We start from the raw sequence: 15,853 nt of genomic DNA on the forward strand, positions 1-15,853 counted from the left end.
TCCTCGTCCCTTAAGAGCTGTGCATCCTTGCGCTGCCCTGTAGTAACTCCTGTTTGTGCTGCCAAGAACACTGGGCTTTTCCATAAACACCCTCAGACCAGTGACGTTCACACCCGACCTCTTTGAATGGAAGCCTCCCTTGCAGCATTCCCTTTTAAAAAAAAAATCAGAACAGATGTTTCTTTTCCAGCAGGCAGATGATACAGTAGGTGCTGGTGTGAAAGGTGGGACTGGGAAAGGTGTTGTGTCAACCCTGATTGATGGATGGATACAAAATAAAAATGCCAGCCAGAAATACGGGAGAAAAGCTGATTTTTATTATCACTGTGAAATCATCCGAGGAATAAACCAAACCCCCCCAAAAAAGATCCTTTCCACTATTTTTCTTTCCTGACACGGCATGCCAGACCTCCTCACAGATAATCTAAAGGCTAACGGGCTCTGTTTCTCATTACATTAAACTGCAGGTTGATAGGTGTTGGATCTGGTGTTTAAAGTAACTTTATAGTCCTCCTATGACTGGCTCCATTGAGACACTACTCTCGGCTCTGATTGCGAGTCCGTGATGAGTCTATGGTATCAGCACTGCCTGTAACTTCATACTGTAAAGTGGCGCTGGGAAAAGGCTCAGCTAGGATCGGCTGGGCAAACACCCTGAGGAGGAGGAGGATTATTTAAGGGGCTCTGCTGAACGGCAGGGTCTCGACAGCGGTTCCCCAGTTCGGAGAGCGAGGAGTGGGGCGCGCTTTGAGTCATCTGACGTGAGGGTGCTGCAGTGAATTCTGGGAACCGACTGATTGAACTACTGCTTCTGAATTTGTTTCTGCGCCTGCCTCTCTGTGGCATCTCTTGCCTTGCTATCCCCCGAAATGTCCTAGTGAGAGATTTGCTTCTACAGGGAAGAGTTAGCTGAGGGTTTTAAAGGGATTTCTTCTTCGAGCTTTTGGCTGGGGGGTTGGGGTGGCTCCCACTACTGTCAACAAGAGTTGAGTCTTCGTTACGTAGTGACAACACACTGGCAGAGGAATGAAACCTTTTGGACTGTGGAAGGGGTGGGAGTGTTGGGTTCTCTAGCGAATCGGTACTTGTGCAAGCAGCAGTATTTCTTTTGCAGTGCTTTGGAAGGAAGGTCCTGACCAGAACATCATTCAGAAAGTCAGCTTTCGCTTTGATCAACCAGGCACCAGAAGGTGTTCTCCAGTCCCACTCGCTTGTGAACCTTGCCCTGAAAGTGTTTTGCACCTCTCTAGACGTAGATTCGGAAGTAGCAGGTTAAGCATGAAATTACCATTAGCTTTCTGGTATTTTCAGATGTACATAATGTGGAAGCGAACGACTGTGAAAAAGTAACAGTGATATTGAACGATCCATAGCTCTCCTTGATTCCCCCAAATCCTAAACACAATCCTATCTGACTGGGGTCCTCGCTGCTACACGTGTGTGCGCTTTTCTGCCGCCAGCCTGGGATTCCTTGCCTGTGCTGCTGGTGTGGGGCCTTTCTCCCCCCGTCCACTAGGGGTCAGTACTCCCAGAGAGAGGAGCTGTCCACACAGTCGGTGTCGGCCTTCAGGGTGCCGCCCTGGTCCCCTCGGAGGTACTTGCCGTTCTTGCCCTTGATGGCCATGCGCCCGTGCTCCAGGAACTCGAAGAAGAAGTCCTCGGGCACCTCCCCGTCCGAGCACACCAGGCCGGAGCTGGAGATGTACCAGAACTTCCCCCCCGAGCCTGCAGGGGAGGAGAGAGGGGAGTCACAGGTGAGCCGACCCCTCCTCGTCAGTCCTCGCCGAAGAGGGACAGCAGCCCCATCGCAGACACTTCCAGTGTGCTTGTCCCGATCAAGAAGACGTAAAGGGGAGCCGCAGCGCTATTTTTATATTTCTGGGTTAGAAAGAATCAGCTCTGACGAGTGCGTTTCAAACCACGATGAAAGTAACATGTACACGGTAACGCGTTAAACCTTGCATCACAAAATAGTTTCCAGGTGTGCACAGTGCCATGTTCAGCGATTCCGAACGAGGTAACAAAACATCCAGAGACACGGACTTATTACATTATATAAAGCAGGCTTGTGAATACATCTTTCAATCCAGTAGAAATTTGCTCTCGACTTGGGAGTCGACTTGCAATCTCAAACAACATGGACACTTGCAGCACTTTCAAAAAGTTCACAATTTTGTGCTTAATTCCAAATGTGAAATTGTTTTCTATACTGTCACTGAATTTATTTTGCTACCAAGATTTAATAACCGGTCTGAGAAATTGGGACTGCATTTCCCCTTTAAGAACAAGAAAAAAATATTCTTGCACTTGTATAGCACTTTTAAAGGTAATGGGGACTCCCCTGCACCACCACCAATGTGCAGCCCCACCTGGATGATGCAACGGCAGCCATTGTGCACCAGTACGCTCACCACACACCAGCTCTCAGTGGGGAGGAGAGCAGAGTGATGAAGCCAGTTCATAGATGGGGGTTATTAGGAGGCCATGATTGGTAAAGCCCAGGGTGAAATATGGCCAGGACACCCTGAAACACCCTGGGATTTTTAATGACTACAGAGAGTCAGGACCTCAGTTTAATGTCTCCTCTGAAGGACAGATGAAGAAAAGACAAAAAGGCAAATGACAAAAGCAGGCCATTCAGCCCATCAGTGCTCATCATTTTCCAGCACACTAAAAGTTCATTATACCATCAGGCCTTAACTTGAAAGATCCCAGAATCTCTGCATCCACAACATACCCTGGTAATCCAGTTTCCCTTCACTGAGCACTGCAGCCATTCAGTATCTTAATTCCTGGAAAGAGTCATGGCAACCCAGAGCCTATCCCAGGATAATAGAGCAAATATTGGGATCGAGAGTTCAAAACCATTCTGTCAGTGGACAGGACACCAGCCCATTGCTGGGGGCATCTGCCTTTTCTTGTATTGGTTCAAATTGTGCTTTCTACAGGTTCAAGGTAAATGACTGCTTGCCAAACTTAATTTGAATGTAAGAGGAAAGTAAGCCAGCTTTATTAGTTGCCTTTAAAGTAATGACAAGATCACCGAAGTTTCCTTTCAGACATTGTTAACTAAAATTGGTACTGGATTGCGTTCCTTTAACCTCTCCAAGAAAAATAACTAATTTTGGAGAGTTTGGGCTGCTGTTCTCTGGAATGCTTCCTTACATAGTTTTTTTTTTGTCTGTGTTTGACTTTCCTTTCTGTACACATCGCAGGCCAAAAGTCAGTTACAGTGATTAAAAACAGCCTTATTTTTTTAAACAGGGCTGTGGCGGCCAAACAGATTAATGAGAATCTACACCCTTTTATACTATTGCAATGTAAAAAGAGCCAATATTGATTAAGGGAATATCTGAGAAGGTTCTATGAAGCATGAGTCATTTACTCATATGACATCCTACATTGCAACAGGTTTTGTTTTTCTGAACAAACTACTACCTAAACTATATCAGCCCTGTGAATCGCCTGACAGGTCTGTTCCAGAGATAGCGTCAGACACGTGAAATCTTATCTTAAAGCTAGTGTGTCAGCTGTGATGTTGTGATATACTGAAAGAATCATAGGACCATAGTCCAGGGCTTAGGTCAAGCCTCATTGTCACCAGCATTAATGTTTGGGTATAAGCTCCTACAAAGTGCTTGTTCTTTATCCCAGTGTCACTGAAGACCATTGGTACTGGATGGTTGTTTGCAAGGTACACAGTCATGTCATCATGTCTGTAGTGCAGTATGGCCTGGTTGTTTGTGCTGCTTGTTGGGTGGTCGTGTGGCAGTTACACAAGAGGCACTTCTTTACCCAAAGAGTTGTGGGAGTATGGAACAAGCTACCCAGCCCTGTTGCTGAAGCTGATACCATGGCTTCATTCCAGAAGTGGATGAATGAGATCCTCAGGCCAACGACCTACTAACTGCCAATTGGGCTGGATGGGCAGGACCTCCTCCTCTTGCTTGCAGCCTGTGTCAGCCTTCTAATGTACCTTTGATCTGGTAGGCACCGTCGCTGAAGAGTAGCGTGAAGATGTCATAGACGGAGCGGTTGGCATCCAAGGTGTTGGAGCTCTTGTGGTGGCACACGAAGCCGTTCTCCCCGCGCAGGATCAGGATCGGCCGGTTGATCAGCTTCAACAGGAGCTCCTCATCCTCACCTGAGAGCAGAACGACAGAGCATGCCAGCGCTGAGCTGCCGGAGGCTCTGAAGTGGGGTGTCTGCATGGGCACAGGTGTGTGTTTTCTGCCTTAGCTGACGGCGGCAGGGATCGTGGACTGTTAGGGGAGCCATGCGAATAGGGAAGGAATAGTGCGGAATCCGCACGTCCGCAGCTGCAGGACACTCACCCACGGAGTCGCTGACCGCTGCCAGCTGGCCGTTCTTCTTGGTGCAGACGTACTTGCCGTTGCCTGCCCTGAGCGCCACCCTGCGCCCCCGCCACTCGATATCGAACATGGTGTTGGCAGCTCTGCCAGGGAGAGCAGACAAGCAGAGATGTTAACTTGTGTGTGAGTGTGTGTGTGTGCGATTTCATGCGTGTGTGGGAGCGAGTGTGCGATGAGTGTGTTGCAATTGAGTGTGCGAATGAGATTTTGTGTGTCCGAGCGGGTGTGTGAGTGTGCAAATGAGATTTTGTGTGTTCGAGCAAGTGTGTGAATGAGATTTTGTGTGTGTGAGTGTGCAAATGAGATTTTGTGTGTGCGAACGATTGTACAAGTGAGTGTGTAAATGAGATTTTGTGTGTGCGAACGATTGTACAAGTGAGTGTGTAAATGAGATTTTGTGTGTGCGAGCGAGTGTGTAAATGAGATTTTGTGTGTGTGAGTGTGCAAATGAGATTTTGTGTGTGCGAGCGATTGTGCAAGTGAGTGTGTTGCAAGTGAGCGTGTGAAAGATTTTGTGTGTGCGAGCGAGTATGTGAGCAAGTGTGCAAATAAGATTTTGTGTGTGCGAGCGAGTGTGCGAATGAGATTTTGTGTGAGCGCGAGGGTGTGTGCAAGTCAGTGTACGAATGAGATTTTGTGTGAGTGCACTGTATGTGTGCAATGCATTTGTGCAAGTGAGAGTGCGAGTGGGTGTGTGCGAGTGTGTGCAGGAGAGATTTTGTGTGAGTGCGAGAGAGTGTATGTGTGAGTGTGTGCAAATGTGTGAGTGTGTCGAGGGATCAGTTGTGCTTATGGTACAGTATGTAGTAAGGATTTCAAACCAAGCGCAGGGGAAATGCCAAAGCCTTTCATTTCATCTCAGAAGCATGTACTCGGTAAAGTGCAGAAATTAGAACATTGCTAAAATACCTTACTGCTAAGAAAGATCTTTCCAGCTTTTGAGCATCTAGTTTCACTGTTTTGATTTTAAAGGGCATATTTCCATGTTTTGAATTAAAAAAAATAATTTAAAATTCGATTTTAAATAAATTTCCTGACCTGTCATGACTAGGAATGTTAGCTTATAGGAAGCCCTGTAATTGGGAAAATCGGTCTACTCTCTTGAGGAGAAGTGTAGATTTGTAGTTCAATGTTTTGCTTTGTATTCTGATTACTTGTGTGTGGAGGAAGGAACTGTATGCGGTCATGAGGTTATTTGGGTCTGTAAAGAATCAGTTCCTCTGTTCACTTTGCGCTATTCAAAATTAAACAGGCAGGCAACGCATATTGTTAAGGAATTAGAGGGGGCTGCTCAGAAGAGTGTTTGATATCTGTAGAAAATGTTGATGAACGTGCACTAATAAACCCACTTTCAAGGACTAGTGGCTCTCCCAATCAGTTCCTGCTATTGGGCATTCTGGACTTTGTGAGGTATGGGTGTCTGGGTGAGAGGTAAAGCAGTGCACACTTAACAAGGGAAGGAGGGGGATGTAGAGGGGTACAGAGTGGCTCCTCACATTTCGGTCGCTGTGGACTGGACGCCCCCATGAGAGACCAGTGTCCAGTAGGTGCCCCCGTTGGTTCTGAAGATGCATTTCTTAGTCTCCTTGTCAACCTCCATCTGGAAAGTCTCCTGGTCAGTCTCGTCATCCTGATTGGCTGAGATGCTCACACCTAGAGATGTTGGAAAACAGGACAGGTGAAGCTCATCTTCGCTTTTGCTGCTGAGTCAGAGCATAGCTGGAGAGACCAACAAGGGGACCACAGCCCTTTCATCAGCTTTGCTCAGCACTGTGGTAAAAAAGTGCAGTTTCCTAGTTTTTCACCAGTTTTTTAATGCATTGCCATACTCTATAAACTGCTTTTCTGTTTTCCTTTCACAATAACTAAGCCTTTCACCAAGATTTAATCTTGCCAATTCTACCAGGAAATTAATGTGGGGGAGGTATTTTGATGTTACAACCATCTGATGCCAAATTAGTGGTGCAACATTTATTCCTCCCCCCCAGCCACCTTCCTGTGCCGTGGCTCTGGCTCTTATCCCATGACCTTGGGACTGCTGTGCCCTTGGAAAGCTGTGGTTTAGTCTTCCTGTCCACTGCACAGCTCATCACAGCAGGACAGTCCTCATCTCCTGCCAGTACGGGCATTGACACACCTACTGCACAACCTCCCCGCCCACACACACATGAACACGGACGCACACTGTGAGCCCTCAGACACCAGCTACAGTTCTGTCTTGTTTGTTTTTCGGAGCTTTATTGATCAAACCAGCATTCGCAGGATATTTTCGGAAATGAAGAAGCAGGGAAACAAGCCTCCCGTTTCAACTTACAGTGACCTAAAACAAGCCAAGTGTGGATTAATGTTTCACCTATTTCTGAACGAAATGTGAGACAAAAAATCATTTTACTGAATATGCAGCAATATGCAGGGAACACACAGGAGATTCGCAATGAGATTTATCGAATTAAACCACACTGTTCTGAGAAGCCTAGTATTAAGAGTGCGGTGAAGACAATAATTTTAGAGAACAAAGGGAGTATTGCTATGTTTTTTTTTTCTTTTGACTGCTCTTTAATCTACTGTGTCCTCTTGAATCTGTAATGAATTTCAAGCAAAACAAAAGTTATTCACGCACCCTAAAAATGTAGGGGCTGCTCACATCTTTGCTTAGGTGGGGAATAATGTCACATTCAAAACGTTTGTTTGTTCCTCTGCTTGAAGTCACGTTGAAATTAGTTTTCACTTTCTTACACTTTCAATTGCATCAAAAGGAAAACCAAACATTTATTTGGACGGAGAGCAGTGATCAGGTTTCAGGTTTCATTACCAGAAGGCTGTATTTTGTAGGCTGTTCAAATCCCAGGTGAGACATCGCTGTTGTACCTTTGAGCGAGATACTTCACCCAAATTGCTCCAGTAAAAAATAAGTTGGTTTGGTTAAAAGCATCAGCTGTACAAATAAATAATATAAAAGTAAGAGGGAACAAGTCTCCTTATCCGCATATCTTTCTGATGGTTTAATGTGGATTTACATTGAAATTCAATATTCTGTTCCATGGTTTAATGGAAAAATCCTAAGGTTGAGTGTAAATCAGGCCCATTAGTGATATTAAGGCTAAAGTGCTGCTGTACAGAGTGTTCCAAGCGTGCACTGGAGGTAAATGCTGTCTGCTACACTGCTCTTCAGCAGCTTTTGCTTTGCGCTTACTGCAGCCCACAGCGCAGTATTCCCTCAGTCACTGTCCTTAATTCCTAATCGCCTGTCTCATCAGGTAAAGAAATAAGTGCACCAATGAAAGCGAATGTAGCAGATTGTGTCTGATGCCTAAATTAGATGCCACAGAAATATCCCTCAACCATTTCCTTAATCCTTTTACTCCCCCCCACCCCATGCCCTGTAGCTGTAATACCTTTGGTGGTGAAAGGCAAATCTGAGGCTAGTCTGGTGTGTGGGGGGAGTTTAAGCAGCTTTGCTCGTTGTTTCTGCAATATTTTACCATAGTCTGGAAACACGTAGGCACAACTCCCTTGCTGCCGTGGGACAGCGCAGCCCTGAGCAGACCCTTCTGCACCTGGACGCAGGCCCTGGAAATAGCTGGGTTTGAGCTGTGGTCTGAGCTGTCTCCATCCTTGTGGCCATTAAATGCATTTTTCGCACTGACTGTCAGACTGAGCGAACCTAGTGACCTTGTCTCCTGCCCGCCTGATCCTGTATATCTCCTGGTTGCGTCCAATCGCCCGGTACCTCTCCCTCTCACCCGTACCAGTCTGTGCCCACCAGAGAGAGGCGCCTTCTCCCGAGTTTTAGGAGCATGAGTTTAATAATAATAATAATAATAATAATAATAATTGCTTACACTTATATAGCGCTTTTCTGGACACTCCACTCAAAGCGCTTTACGTTTTAATGGGGACACCCCTCCACCACCACCAATGTGCAGCATCCACCTGCTGCACAGGTGGTTTATAGCCTCCTGGCAGCAATCTCCCTCTGCTCTTTCTCCCACTGCTCTTTCTAGAGGCCAGACTTGTCCATTAGTGGAGTGGCCTTTAGATTAGAGATAGCAAATTCCGTTATTAATGGAGAATTAATTAATGCCAATAACACCTACTGTATCTGCTGTAACCGCTTGTTTATTCATAAAAATCCGATTGTTCCCTTATTCCTAAAGGCCCTTTTAATGCACAACGTAGTGTTGACATGGCTCAAGAACTGGCTGGATAAGAACCTTGGGTGAATTAGTAACCAGCTGTTCAACAGGCTAGCCTCATGGCCTCCTCTCATTTCTAACATGTCTTATGTTCTCATGCAAGTTATTAACAGCTTCTCTGGTGCATTTGCAATATAAAGTGCCATTTGCAAATCCCAGAACTAAAGGGTTACCCCAAACTGGTAGGCTTTCCTTCAGCCACCATCCTGGCTCGGAATGGGACATGTTGCTTGTCCTGGACTCTGATTTTCAGAGTAACGTTAGCTGTTTCTACACTCTTCTTTCCTCTGGCCCTGCCAGTCCCACCTTGCCTCACTTGACCGAGCTTAACTCAGGGTAGTCTGTTCACGATGAGTCCACAGGAGGCAAAAGCAAGAAATGCGTGGCAAACCTGTTAAAGATGCTATTTTGTTTTGCAATTTGCGCATTGCATTTAATACAGTGCAATTTGGGGATGTCTTGAAACAAATATCCTTGAAACCTGATAGTGCACATTTGTTTGGAGACCTCCTCCAGTTAGTTTGCAAAGCAGTGAGGTAGTCAACGAGCTTGTTTCAAGCCTGTTGCTTACTTTACCCTTTGTAATGCTTTTTAGGTTATACTGTAGTTCATTCTGTGCAATTAGCTGATTGTGCCAGACTGGTGCAGCACATGGAAACTGATACAGGTATATCACAGGTATTATATGTCACCTTAATGAACCATAAAACATATCACATATTACACAGCTACATAAAAGCTGTTGGGGGTTGTTAAAACTAAAAAAACCAGAGTGACCTAAACATGCAGGACTTTCAAGTTCGTAGTATTGTACTACATTGAAAAAAAGCCACTCATATTGTAGCGTCCATTTCTAATTCATCGCTAAGTTGCTTGGAACTGAATAATTTACTGTAAAACGACTCCGTCCTTCTCTCTGGTTCTTTTTTCTCGCTTGTTGCCAGCTGCAGGCGTGTGTCTCTTTGGGCTTTGAGGTCTGTCTCCATTTCACTCTCCAGGTGGACAGGCCAGGCCAGGCCTGGGTGCTCTCAGACAGAAAGAAGGGGCTGGTGACAGATGTAGATACACTGTAATAGTTTTGTCTGTAGGCACATCCTCTGGTTACCTTCCCCCGAGATAACGAAGTGAGAAATTACAGGGTCCTTAATCAGGCATTCTCCCCACCTCCGCGTTTCCTCTCTGGAGCTTGAATTGTTTACTAATCCCATTAATTAGGGAATACGTCCAAGGCAAAGCTTAAGAATTTCTGTTTAATGAAGCCAGAGTTCCTCAGCTCACCCTCAGTAATTAAGAAACATTCCCCAGACCTGCCTGAAGTCATTTGTTGCGCCGGCTTTAATCTCCCTGAGTCACTTGGTGAAAATGACCTAAACCCATTAGCATGATTACTTACGTTCGGAATTTCTATTAATTGCTTTCAGTGACTGGCCGGTGAAATCACAGGGATCATGCCCACTGCTTTTATTTAGCTGCAAATGTGTTTGTGTTTTTTTTAATGATTATCTCCATTTTTTCTTTATCATGCAGATTTTTCCTGATAACCTGGCTTAATTATGTTTTTAGGAGGCTGTAATGAATGCTCCCGAAATCAAGTAGTTGCAGCCTGTGAATTGGGCTAACATCCTTGCCCTAGTGTGTAGAATCATGTGAACTCTGTGAGACCTGGGTTTGTAATTTTTACCAAAACTGAACAGTAATTACAAGGAGAATAGTCCTGCAGTGCCTTAAAATCTTCCTCTTTCTGGGATGCTTTCTGAGATGCATCGTTGTCACCAGTATATTCACTGTATATTTTAAAAAGGGGAATGGAGTGTTGTTCACCTCAAGGACAGTGTTTTTCTGACCACATGGACAAAGGGTATAAAGAAATAAGTGATGTAGTGAATGTTGTCAACAGTGATGTACTGTACAAGCATGCACACCTACACTAACAGATACAAGGAGACAAAAACGATATTAAATATCTAAATATCTCCCTTTGTCCATGGGTCTATTGTCCCATTCAGACATTATTGATTAAATAAGCAGGTCATTGATTAATCACTGTGCAAAAGTGACAAGGCAAAGCAGTGTGCTCCACCTGGGCACGCCCGGCCAGATTGTTCATCTTTGGCGGTGGCTCTGTGGCTAGGGATCTGCGCCTGTGGCTGGAAGGTTGCCGGTTTGTATCCTGCGGCCGGCAGAGGAATCCTACTCCATTGGGCCCCTGAGCAAGGCCCTTAACCCCAGCTGCTCCAGGGGCGCTGTACAATGGCTGACCCTGTGCTCTGACCCCCAGCTTCTCTCCCTGTCTGTGTGTCTCATGGAGAGCAAGCTGGGGTATGCGTAGAGACAAATTCCTAATACAAGAAATTATACACGGCCAATCAAGTGATCTTATCTTACTGTGGCCTGTATCCGATCCTTTTACTGAGGCTTTTCTATGATGCAGCACTTTCACGCAGCATTGTCTTTCCTCTTTCAGGTTTGTCCGTCAGTTGCACTGCTTCTCCTCCCCTCAGGCCTCTCTGCTTTACAGGTCAGCCTTTTTTCAAAGGAAGCCAGGGATGCGTTGGCTCCGTCTATGAGCCGGCTTTGAGCATGCGTAACGTGTTGGGCCCCACCTTTGTGTGGTTGTCTGGTTGGGCTCCAGCCCTCTTGCAGACCTCCCTTTTACGGTTGATCACAATTGGTAGGTAAAGGGCAGTACAGATGCGCCTCTCTTATCTACTGGTGTGCGCTGTAGGGAATAGTGTCTCTTGTAAAGGCTGTGTCTTCTGTTGTAAATTTCACCAACAACTGTAACAGGGAGATAAACATGCCCTGCCTTTGTTTTGCACGTTTACTACCAGAGCATCTTGTTCACAGCACAGTCTCCTGGAGCATGACTTAGACAAGCACTGTACCCAGAGAGCAGCCCGGCATTACCTACTGTATATGCAATGCAAGGTAATTGGATTGCAAGAGGGTGTAGTATGCCTCTGCACAGACAGTTCCAGTTGAAGGGGGCTTAATCTCCATCAACTGTTCATGTTAAATGTTCATGTTAAAGCGGTGACTGGAAATGTATTAGCGTCTGACCTGCAGATGCAGAAAAGACAGCTGCAGAAGCCAAGCAAAATGAAATGCATGAAAATGATTATTTTTTTCCAGGATTAAAAATGACCTAGATAAGTTCCAGACCATGTTCTCTGTTCTCACCCAGTTTCTCATCACAGCTGTTGTTCTGTATAAAGTAGTAGCACCTGGATTTCCAGTCCTTTACTATCAGACTATTCAACCACCATCAAACCAAACCAAAATATTATTAAACAGATGGAAGTATTGATCAAATCAATTAAAAACAGGTGCGAGGTCAATGGGCTTTCAACACCCTGTCACCTTTATTGCTTTGGTGTAGCAGTCATACATACTAATACCTTACATACTGTACACCATACATACTCATACTCGTATATCAGACATGCTCATACTCTATGTATGTGACATGAGTTGGCCCCTGACCACATGGCTCAATGCTGAAATGTCAGTCCAAGCCCTGAAAGCCTGTCTCAGGTTTTAGTTAAGACGACAGTGTGGTTTAGACACCAAGGAAGTTAAAATCATTGTTTTACTTATGTCTAATAGGTACAATAGAGCTTCTGAAAATACAGTGGTACTGTGTCCTCATTCATAGACAGGCATTCTGAACACTAGGTTATGAACAGTATGGAAAGCTAGATAAGGGTGGGTGAAGATAAATGAGTACACCAAAGGTCATCCTTGACCATCCATAATGACATCTGCAGGAAGTCAAAAATGGGCTTTGGAAGGATTCAAGCTGAAAAATCACTCTTGCTCTTGGTCAAAAAAGACATATCAAGAGACATAATTCAGTGCTGGAAAGACCCTGTATTAAAGAAACCTCCTGGAGGAGGAGCTTATCACCTCATATCCTGGCTCATTCATTATCCCTGACACAAGTGTTTGAGAGTGCAGGCCTTGTAATGACACTCTTAACATTCAGGAAGACCTAAGATGACTTTAACCCTTACCAGTTTTTAGAAACGTAGCCAATTTCCAGCAGCAAGGAGCTGCCAGACTTGCACAACATGCATGGTGCAACCATCTGGGTCTTTCTGTTAACATGCAAATGTGCAAATCTTCTGTTTCATTCCACGGATTGAAGAAGCGTATAGTGGGCAAATGCACAGAGCAAACCAGAGAATGGAATCTGTGAATCTACAGTAACGCAAGCACGCACGCAGTTTGCAAAGCTGCGCAGACAGAGCCTGCGCCTCTGAGCCTCGATTACCTTGCCGGATGGAGACGAATCTGCCGTTGGCGGCCTGCAAGACCACCTGGGGGTGGCTCTCCTCCAGGTCGAAGAGCTCGTCCTTGCCGGGCTTGGAGCTGCGGCCCGACCGCAGCGTTCCCGTGGGGCCCATGGGCGTCAGATACTTGCCCTCACAGTCCTTGAACGCCAGTTTCCCAGACTTGAACTCCAGGGTGTAGCTGGTGGAGCGGCCGGGCTCCTTCACCAGCTTGCCATCGCTGTTGAGGAAGCGACTGTCGCAGGTCTTGAGGCAGTACTTGCCGTCCAGGTAGAGGAGGGTGAGCAGGGAGTCCACCCCCCAGGGGATGTTGCTGTCGGCGGAGATCTCGTCCTCCTGGGTGGAGAGGTGGGCGTACCGCTTCCGGCTCACGCTCAGCAGGTTGGCCTGCGGGTGCAGGGCCAGGTGGACGGCCCACAGCTCGGGCTCGCCAATGGCCTGGGCGAAGCAAGAGAGGCGGTCCTCCGAACCCCCGAAGTAGCGGGCGTGGGGCTCGGACTGCAGGGCCCAGCGCCCGTCGGACTGGGCGGCGATGAGAAACCGGCAGTCGGGCTCCGGCTTCTCCGCCCCGCAGCTCACCTTCCCGTCTATGTCGGCGGCCAGGTAGCGGCCCAGGTGGCTCCGGAGGTACACCACGGAGCCGTCGTTCTCATCCTGCTCCAAGGTCCAGATCTGCTTCTTCTTCATGCTGGGCGCCGAAGCGTTCACCTTGAAGCCGAAGGCCTCGGCCGTGAGGTAGCGGCTCTCGTGATTGATCAGCCCGAACTGCAGCTTCAGGGCTTGGTGGATCCCGTTGGTCGGCATCGCCACCTGCTCGAGGCAACGAGTTTCAGGACCGAGTTTGGTGGGGAAAGGGAGGTTAGGATGAGGGGAAGGGAGAAATGGGGGAAGAGTCGACAAGTGTCAGCAAAATGGATTGAAAGCTGGGTTTTCTTCTTTCCTTCTTTTAGCTGTGCCTTCGAACTAGGTGAAAGGAGCCCTGTGGATTCTTTGCTAATCTTCTTATCTTATCTGATTCTGTTCCTTTCCACTTCTCGTCCAAGTTTCTGGCTTCCAATGTTTACAGTGTTTCCTCTTTTTTCCCTTTTGACTTTTTCCTGTTGCTTGTTTCCTCTTTTGTTTTTTTGTATCAGCCCTTCTTCTTTTTTTCGACCTCCCTTCTTCCCTTCGCTGCTCCTTCCCCTTCAAAACTCTGTTCCTCTCTCTCTCCCGGTGGCACGCGCCGCGTACAGGCTGCTGCTCCCCCTCCCCCCGTTTTGTTTCCTAATCAGCTCGGATTAAAGTCAGCAGGACTCAACACCTCAATCAGGCAAGCCGCTGACGTCACCTTGATCCCCGGCAGCTCTCTCCTGACCTCCCTCTTTCCCCGGCACTCTCTCTGTGTCAAGGTCTGCTGTCCCTTGAGAGCCTCGGCCCAGCTCTCCCTGCAGCTCCAGATACCCTGGGGACGACTGAGCTGCTGATCATCTACCGAGAGTCTGCCGACAATGGGGGAGACCCCGCCAGGAGGAGCATCACTGGTTTCCTTCTGCTTTCTCTCGGCTCTCTTCTTCACCGTCCCTTACACGTTTCATCTCCCTGAAGGCCGGCCGTGGCTTGATTGGCGGGCCCCCTTAATTGAGGCACATCTTGGATTACGAGCTTTCCCAGATTTCAATAAGCCAGCCTGAGTGCCACGTTATGTAGGGAATCAGTAGCACAGGGTAACAGAGAGATTTGCACTCCTGTTTCGCACAAAGACCTCTTTCTCCAAGCTCATTTCCTCCACTCAGCCTCTGCACAACTTGGTTCCGATTTCCCTTTCGCCCAACTTGACTTCCGTAGACGTCCCCCAGAGGCTCTTTTGTCCTGTGTTCATCTTTCCTATTCCCCTTCTCCCCACTGCGGCCACTCTGCCAAGGCAGGTTGGCTACAAAGCCAGGTAATGCGATTCCTCCCCAGCGTCAGTGGTCCTCGTCCAACCAAGGGTGTCTGCTTTCCTTCGCACTACCGTATAAAGTTACCGCAGGTCTCTGATTCCAAAACTAAAACACATCCATCCACACTACACATGCTCACTCACACACACACACACACACACACACACACACACACACACACACACACACACACACACACACACACACACACACACACACGCTTTGGAAAACAGCCCTCTCCATTCCACCCATCCCTAATCTTCTTTACAACTATCCTGCCACTTCATTAGCCTCTTCTAATCCTCTCAGCCCTCTTTCATGTCACTAACGAACTTTCTTCCATCTGTTCTGTGCCTGGAGAGGGAGCAGACCCGGAGTGGAGAGAGAGGAAGTACAGTCCGGGATGAGAGTTCTTCCGGGGAAAGACAAGACACAAGAGTCTCAAGGCCCTGGTCCTTTCCCAGAATCCCTCGGGGTTGACTGTGTTTAACCCTGGGGGCAACAGCTGGAACCAATCCCACCACCAGTACCTTGGAACCCCTGTTGCCTGTTTTTCACAAAGTGGGTTAAATTGTGCAGCCAAATTGTCGCTCAAGCTTGTTTCCTTTCACCCCCCAGGTATGTTTTGAGGTGAAAACAGATTCTGAGATGTTTTGAGATTCTTTGTTTTTGGGATAGAGGAATGTCCTTCATCAATAAACCAATTGAAGCTTTTAAGGCTCCTTTTGGTATTTTATGCCTTAAAACACCATATTCAGAAAACACTCACCTCCATAATTTCAGATCTGGTTTTTCCTATTAAAGGAGCAACAGTATGAACTTGTACAAGCGGCCCTTCTGTTTTTCATGGTGCTAAGTATGTGAACATCACTATGGTCCCTTTGTTTTTTTCTCTGTTTTGCTCTTTTCTTTGTATTAAATCAAGGCATTATGACAGAAAACACATTTTATGAATATGTCCCCTCAACACAGAAAAAAAGAAATCTGGTGAAAGAAAAAGCAACATATAGTTCCTGTTAATTCCCAAAGAGACCAGATGGGCCCCATGGTCTCCTCTTGCTTATAGCCATTCT

At 46.8% G+C, this 15,853-nt stretch overlaps 1 protein-coding gene across 1 annotated transcript; it reads right to left on the reverse strand.

Annotated features, from left to right (window-relative positions):
* Window positions 1-295: 295 nt before the first annotated feature.
* On the reverse strand, window positions 296-14,963 carry fscn2b (fascin actin-bundling protein 2b, retinal). Its single transcript, XM_088599845.1, has 5 exons — window positions 12,843-14,963; window positions 5,870-6,026; window positions 4,335-4,456; window positions 3,977-4,144; window positions 296-1,725 (listed from the first exon to the last, which is right to left on the reverse strand). Exons 1-5 carry the CDS (start codon window positions 13,663-13,665, stop codon window positions 1,520-1,522), a joined length of 1,476 nt encoding a protein of 491 aa, XP_088455971.1. The 5' UTR covers window positions 13,666-14,963; the 3' UTR covers window positions 296-1,519.
* Window positions 14,964-15,853: the final 890 nt, after the last annotated feature.

The sequence above is a fragment of the Lepisosteus platostomus genome, chromosome 11 (genome assembly GCF_059453375.1).
Source record: "Lepisosteus platostomus isolate fLepPlt1 chromosome 11, fLepPlt1.hap1, whole genome shotgun sequence".
Classification (NCBI taxonomy): domain Eukaryota; kingdom Metazoa; phylum Chordata; class Actinopteri; order Semionotiformes; family Lepisosteidae; genus Lepisosteus; species Lepisosteus platostomus.